This window comes from Onychostruthus taczanowskii, unplaced genomic scaffold, assembly GCF_017590055.1.
Source record: "Onychostruthus taczanowskii isolate IOZ18803 unplaced genomic scaffold, ASM1759005v1 scaffold100, whole genome shotgun sequence".
Classification (NCBI taxonomy): Eukaryota; Metazoa; Chordata; class Aves; order Passeriformes; family Passeridae; genus Onychostruthus; species Onychostruthus taczanowskii.
This window is the reverse complement of record NW_024496527.1, coordinates 383,562-391,103: the sequence shown is the minus strand read 5'-3', so window position 1 is coordinate 391,103 and position 7,542 is coordinate 383,562. Positions and strand designations below refer to the sequence as shown.

Here is a 7,542-nt window from a genome sequence, read left to right as displayed (position 1 = left end):
CAGGGGGGTCAGGGGACACCAGCAGCTCTGTGTCCCCAGCAAACCCCACTTTTTACCATTCTCTCTATGGTTAGCTTTGGTTCTGCAAGTAAAAGTGGTTCCTGTGTCGTGCTTGGTGCTTCCTAGCCCTGTGATGACATTCAGTGGTAGTGCATGAGAGTTTAATTCCGTTCATCCGCTCCAGACTTTTCTTTTCCAGCGTTCGGCACCACGTGCTGGTGGAAGAAGCCGTAGGGAGGAAACAGAGGCGATTCTGAAAGCAAAGAGAGCTCCTGAGATGCCTTAGACGTGCCTGAAATACCTCCTGCCACCGGGCAGGCGCCGGCCCGGGTGCAGGGCGAGCCAGAAATCCGAAAATCAAAGTCGACCACTTCTTTCCGGGTCTTTCCTTTCTCCTACACCTCTGTGCCTCTGCTCTCCTCGCTTGGTCCTGCTCTTTTCCCAGTTCCTGGTAGCACTTCCTTCCCTTGGGGCTGGTCTGGAATGTTGCTGGGATGCTGCTCAGTGGTGGGATGCTGCTTCAGGGTGGGATTCCGCTCCATGGTGGGTTGCTGCTCCTCCACGGAATGCTGCTCCTTGGTGGGATACAGCTCCATGGTGGAATACTACTCCAAAATGGGATTCTGCTCTTCCATGGAATGCTGCTTCTCCATGGAATGCTGCCCCTCGGTGGGATACAGCCTCACGGTGGCTTGCTGCTCCTCCATGGGATACTGCTCCTCCATGGAATGCTGCTTCTCCATGGAATGCTGCTTCTTGGTGGGATGCAGCCCCATAGTGGAATGCTACTCCAAAGTGGGATTCAGCTCCGCCATGGAATGCTGCTTCATGGTGGGATACAGCCTCATGGTGCATTGCTGCTCCTCCATGGAATCCTGCTCCGTGACAGGATACACCCCTGTGGTGGAATGCCATTCCCTGGTGAGATTCTGCTCCACCATGGGATGCTATCCCACTATGGGATGTTGCTCCTCCATGGAATGCTGCTCCATGGTTGGATACAGCCCCATAGTGGAATGCTACTCCAAAATGGGATTCTGCTCCGTGGTGGGATGCTGCTCCACCATGGAATGCTGCTTCATGGTAGAATGCTGCTCCACCATGGAATGCTGCTCCATGGGGGGATGCTGCTCCACCATGGAATGCTGCTTCATGGTGGAATGCTGCTCCACCATGGGAACCTATCCCACCATGGGATGCTGCTCCTCCATGGAATGCTGCTCCATGGTGGGATGCTGCTCCTCCATGGAATGCTGCTCCACAGTGGGATACAGCTCCATAGTGGAATGCTACTCCAAAGTGGGATGCTGCTCTTCCATGGTGGGATGCTGCTCCATGGTGGGATTCTGCTCCACCATGGAATGCTGCTCCTCCAAGGAATGCTGCCCCATGGTGGGATGCTGCTCCTCCATGGCACGCTGTCCCACCATGGGATGCTGCTCTACGTTGGGATGTTCCTGCCCCTTCCTGCCCTCCCCTCCTGTTCCCGCTGCCCCCTCCCCACGTTGGGAAGGGCCAGGGGAGCAGCCCCGGAGCCGTGGGGCCGCCCCTTCCCGGAGGTGCCTGATTCCCTGTTTACACACGGCCTGGGCTCCGTGCCAGGCTGGGCAGTTATTCCCAGGTCTGCTTCATCTGCTCCCAGCTCTCGGGGGACACACGCCACCTTTCTGGGCTCCTCCTCGGGTCCGTGCTTTTGTGGATGTGGCTTGTCTCTCCTTTCTGCTGCTAAACACCTCCTGGCTTTCCCCTGCTCATCTGTCCTCCTGAGAAACTTTGGGAATCATCACTTTGGGAATCATCCCTTTGGGAATCATCACTTTGGGAACCATCACTTTGGGAATCGTGATGTGGGGATTTATGTACAAAAGGAGCTGGGGGTCACAAAGGGGTTTAGGGGTGTGTGGTGACCCCGCTGAACCAGTTGTGAGCTTTCAAAAATCCCTGTGGATCCAGGAGGATGAAAGTCTTTAGGTACCTTTTGGTAACTCTTTCTAGCCCGTAAAAAAAGTGCTTTTTGGTTTTTCTACCTTTTCATACTCTTTTTCTAGTTCTTCTATGGAGAAGGCCAGTTCTTCTCACACTGGACTCCAAATTTTTGGCACCTGGGAATGTTTATAAGCCACGAGTAGCCTAGATGGTTCCAGCCCCCCCAGTTCCCTCAGTTTTGATCTTTTTACTACAGCTCCCGTAGCTTTAGGATGAAGGGTGGGTGAAGTGGTTTGCTCTGCAGCTGGTTTCACTCTTGGTGTTACCAGGCAGAGACGTAAAAACCCCATCCTGAGTTTTGTCTTTTCTTCTTAATCTGATTTATTGTCACAGAGAGTGAAGTGCAGCCGGTCTGACCCGGGGCTCCCACCCCACCCCTTCTCAAACACTGTCACAAAAGTGGTTTGTAATAATTTTTTTAACGACTTGCCTATTTTACAACTCAAATTCTTAATACCTTAGACAACAAAATAAACCTGCATGAATAGGGGGGAGCGGGGAGGGGGAGATTTTGAATTAACCCAAACTATTCATTGAAGGTGTTTTAACGTTGCTGGGCTTGATTTTCTGTTGGTTGTGGTGTTGCCATTGGTGTGCTGCCAGGTATTTCACCCCAGTATTTCTATTTACACAGATCTGCCTTTGTTAGCCAAGCAGAGATCACCTGCCAAGGTTGTTTCCCCTCCTCAAAACAAAAATCCCACCCATCCCTCCATCCCCATGCTGGATTTCCAGCCTGGCCTCAAACGACATTCCACTACCCCCAGGCTTTTAAAGAAAAAAATATATCTGGAGTACTGGAAAAAGGACTTTTATTGTCTGCAAAGGTTGCTGGTGGCAATTCTGTCCATGTGTTGCCACCCTGCCAGCAGCAGGATTTTGGGGAGGGGGTGGTTGTAGGCGAAAGCCAGTCGTGGTGTAGCGCATCCCTATCCCACATGGTCTGTGTACTCGTTGGAAATAAACTTTTGGATTTGTTTCAAGCTTTTGGAGATGCTGCTCTGTGCGTGTCGAGCCCTGGGGAGGTGGGATCCTGTCCTGGTTGTGATTGGATGCAGTTCCCAAGGGGTTCTCCTTGCCAGGGACGTTTTAGCAGGAGTTTTGGGCCGGAGGTTTCCGCAGCTTTTTGTCCCCACAGGATGGGGCAGGTCAGGGGAGAACAGGCTCCTTCAGGGTGGGACATTGCTCCTTGCTCAGAAATTGAGAGACACCTGAAATTCCCAATTCCATTGTCCATCCTTCTCCCAGCCCTGGCACTCGGCACAGGAGCAAATCCAGAGGAGGCCATGGAGCTGCTCCAAGGGCTGGAGAACGCTCTGGGAGAGCTGGGGGTGTTCTCCTGGAAAAGGGAGGGCTCCAGGGAGACCTCAGAGCCCCTTCCAGGGTCTGAAGGAACCTTGTAAAGAAGGGGCAAATTTTTTATAGGGCATGGAGGGACAGCAAAAAGGGTTTTAATCTAAAATAGGGTTGATTCAGGCTCAGATATGGGGAAGAATTTTTGGCTGGGAGGGTGGGGAGGCCCTGAGCAGCTGTGGCTGCCCCTGGATTCCTGGAAGTGTCCAAGGCCAGGCTGGACAGGGCTTGGAGCAGCCTGGGATAGTGGAAGGTGTCCCTGTGAATGACAGGGGGTGAAACTGGATGATTTTTAAGGGCCCTTCCAACCCAAACCATTCCAGGATTCTGTTATTCCATGATTCTCACTCTGGACTACCAAAACTCTTCCTGATTACAGAACCAAACATACTCTGCTCCTGCCAAATTCACCACATCCTGAATTTTCCCTCCAGTTTCACAGGACCCTCAGGGGTGAGTGTTTTTCCCAGCAAAGCTGCTGGACACTTTTGCTGGGCACATTTTAAGGCTGCATGGCATCAGCACATTCCTGTGGTCAGGAACAAAGTGTCACTGTAGGTTCTGAAATAAAACAACCAGCACCCAGCCCAGCACGGATCTGTGCTGATATTCCAGTTTTTCCAAGCATCAACTCCCATCCCCTCCATCCTTTTCTGTGTCCATCAGAGCAGCTCCAAAGCAGAGTCCAGGAATCAGCTGAGGCCAAGTAGCCCCAAAATGTGTGGGGAAACATTCACCCCTGAGGGTCCTGTGAAACTGGAGGGAAAATTCAGGATGTGGGGAATTTGGCAGGAGCAGAGTATGTTTGGTTCTGTGATCAGGAGGCGTTTTGGTAGTCCAGAGTGAGGATCATGGAATCAGATTCCTGGAATGGTTTGGGTTGGAAGGGGCCTTAAAAACCATCCAGTTTCAGCCCCTGTCATTCACAGGGACACCTTCCACTATCCCAGGCTGCTCCAAGCCAGGTGTCACCGTAGGTTTTGAAATAAAACCACCAGCATTCAGCCCAGCACGGATCTGTGCTGATATTCCAGTTTTCCCAAGCACCAAGCTCAACTCCCATCCCCTCCATCCTTTTCTGTGTCCATCAAATCAGCTCCAAAGCAAAATGGAGGAAGGAGCTGGGGAGGAAGAAGCCAAGTCTCTCCTGGCCTGCCAGGCAGCTCAGCTGTTCCGTGGCTCCCTGGCTCCTCTCCAGCTCCAACACTCGCTCCCTTCCATCCTCACCTCGCCAGGATTTGGCTCTGGAGCAGCATCTGCCGAGCAGGAGGAGGTGAGGAGCTTCCACGGAGAGCGTGGGCGAGGCGCTGCTCCGCGCGCAGGCCGGAGCCGGGCCCGGCTCCCTAATGAGAATAAACCCATCTGCACTAATTGCGTTCATTAGCTGCAAGCCCGGCAGCTCGGCAGCGGGGAGAGGAGAAGCACAACTCGTCTCCTGGGGATGGATTTGCGCCCTGTGCTCCTGCAGGAAGGGTTGGAGCCGCCAGGGAATGGGGGCAAGGGCTGCCCTGAGGGTGATGAGGGCAGCAGGGGTGGAGGGCGGAGGTTTCACTGCCTCCATTCTTGTCACCCTTGGTGGCATGGACAGCGTGGGACACTCGTGTGGCTGAGGGCATCCCTGGGGATGGGCCCAAGCTCCTTTTCTCCGTGCTGGAGTTGTTGTGCCTTGTCCTGCTGGCTGGAGTGTCACTGCTGGCTGCAGCTGTGGGGTGGGAGAGGGACATCCCTCAGGAACTGCAGCCACAGGACAAGGCTCAAACGGAAAGAGAGGAGGTTTAGGTTGGATATGTGGAATTCTTGGCTGGGAGGGAGGTGGCACAGGGTGCCCAGAGAAGCTGTGGCTGCCCCTGGATCCCTGGAAGTGTCCAAGGCCAGGCTGGACAGGGCTTGGAGCAGCCTGGGGTGGTGGGAGGTGTCCCTGCCATGGCAGGAATGAAACGGGATGGGTTTTAATGTCCCTTCCGACCCAAACCATTCCGGAATTCTGGAATTCCAGAAAAGCTGAAAGAGGCTGAGGTGCCAGGGAGTCCCTGCCCTGCTGACACCACTCCAGGAAGGAGCTGGAGGAGATCCAACGGATGGGAGGGGAATGTCCCAAAGGGAGAGGGAGGCAGAGCCCCTGGATCCCGCTGAAGCCATGGCGGGGGCTGGCTCATCCCGGTGCCATCCTGCAGCCGGTGCCAGCTGGGAAGGGCTGGCTCGGAGGAAATGCCAGGATGAATATTGCAGTGGCTCGTCACGCTGTCACCGCCTGGCTGCCTGCAAAGTGCCACCCCAGCAGGGACGGGGGGACGGGGGCGGCCTCGCTCCCAGCCGGAGCTCATCCCTTCCCCGGGGAAAAATCCTTCAAGTGGAACTCCCCAGTGCTGCCCAGTTCAGCTCATTGTTCCCCAGTTCAGCCCAGTGCTCCCCAGTACACGTCAGGGTTCCCAGTACAGCTCAGTGCTCCCAGTAAAGCACTCCCAGTACTCCACTACAGCTCACTGCTCCCAATACAGCTCCCAGTACTCCCAGTACAGCTGCCAGAGCTCCCAGTACAGCTCAATGCTCCCAGCAAAGTGCTCCCAGTATTCCCAGGACAGCTCCCAGTACTCCCAGTACAGCTGCCAGAGCTCCCAGTACAGCTCAATGCTCCCAGTACAGCTCCCAGAGCTCCCAGTACAGCTGAGTGCTCCCAGTGAAGTGCTCCCAATATGCCCAGTACAGCTCCCAGTACTCCCAGCACAGCTCCCAGTACTCCCAGTACAGCTCCCAGGGCTCCCAGTACAGCCCCCAGTACTCGCAGTATACCCCAGGCCAGCTCCCAGTACAGCTCCCAGCGTTCCTAGTGCATCTCAATGCTCCCAGTACAGCTGAGTGCTCCCAGTGAAGTGCTCCCAATATGCCCAGTACAGCTCCCAGTACTCCCAGTACAGCTCCCAGGGTTCCTAGTGCATCTCAATGCTCCCAGTACTCCCAGTACAGCTCAATGCTCCCAGTACAGCTCCCAGTACTCCCAGTACAGCTCTCAGACCTCCCAGTACAGCTCAATGCTCCCAGTAAAGTGCTCCCAGAGCTCCCAGTACAGCTCCCAGAACTCCCAGTACTCCAACTACAGCTCCCAAGGCTCCCAGTTCAGCCCCCAGCACTCGCAGTATACCCCAGGCCAGCTCCCAGTACAGCTCCCAGCGTTCCTAGTGCATCTCAATGCTCCCAGTACTCCCAGTACAGCTCAATGCTCCCAGTACAGCTCCCAGTACACCCAGTACAGCTGCCAGAGCTCCCAGTAGCAGTATACCCCAGGCCAGCTCCCAGTACCCCCCAGTACAGCTCCCAGCACTCCCAGTACAGCTCCCAGCGTTCCCAGTGCATCTCAGTGCTCCCAGTACGCCCCAGCACAGCTCCCAGCGCTCCCAGCACAGCTCCCAGTGCTCCCAGTACAGCTCCCAGTACCCCCCAGTATAGCTCCCAGTGCAGCTCCCAGCGTTCCCAGTGCATCTCAGTGCTCCCAGTACGCCCCAGCACAGCTCCCAGCGCTCCCAGCACAGCTCCCAGTACCCCCCAGCACAGCTCCCAGTGCTCCCAGTACAGCTCCCAGTGCTCCCAGTACAGCTCCCAGCGTTCCCAGTACAACACAGTGCTCCCAGTGCAGCTCAGCGCTCCCCCCAGTTCCTCACTGGGCGGACCCCGTGTCAAAGCCCCGCCCCCTCACGCTGACACAGACCCCGCCCCCATGCAGACCCCGCCCCCTCGCGCAGTACCACGCGCCCCGCCCCGAACAGACCCCGCCCCGCCTCGGCCGCGTCCATTACCAAGGCAAATCGGCCACTTCCCCTCCCGGCAGCCCGTTCCTCTCTCTGATTGGTCGAGATGGCCGCCGCTCAGCGCGTTGACCAATGAGCGAGCAGAACGCCGCGCAGGGGGCGGGCGTTCACCTCCTTCCGGTCCGTGCGGTGCCGTCGGCGCGGCCTGAGGAGCGGGGGAGGCGGCGCCGGCACCGGGATCGGGATCCGGGTCGGGATCGGGGCCGGCTCCGGCACCGGGACCATGTTCCGCCGCAAGCTCTCGGCGCTCGACTACCACAACCCCGCCGGCTTCAACTGCAGGGGTGAGGGGGCTGCGGGGCGGCCGGGGGAGGCTGGACGGGATTGGGATGGGATCCATGGGATTGGGACTGGGGGGAATGGGATGGGATCCATGGGATTGGGTTGGGGATGGGATTGG

At 56.5% G+C, this 7,542-nt stretch overlaps 1 protein-coding gene across 1 annotated transcript in view; it reads left to right on the top strand.

Annotated features, from left to right (window-relative positions):
• The first annotated feature begins 7,243 nt into the window (after positions 1–7,243).
• The window catches only part of RTRAF (RNA transcription, translation and transport factor), an 18,770-nt gene continuing 18,471 nt past the window's right edge, over positions 7,244–7,542 (top strand). Inside the window, exon 1 of the mRNA XM_041410121.1 lies at positions 7,244–7,426. Within this exon, the coding sequence (XP_041266055.1) occupies positions 7,366–7,426 (61 nt within the window). The 5' untranslated portion in view covers positions 7,244–7,365. The remainder of the gene's footprint in view (positions 7,427–7,542) is intronic.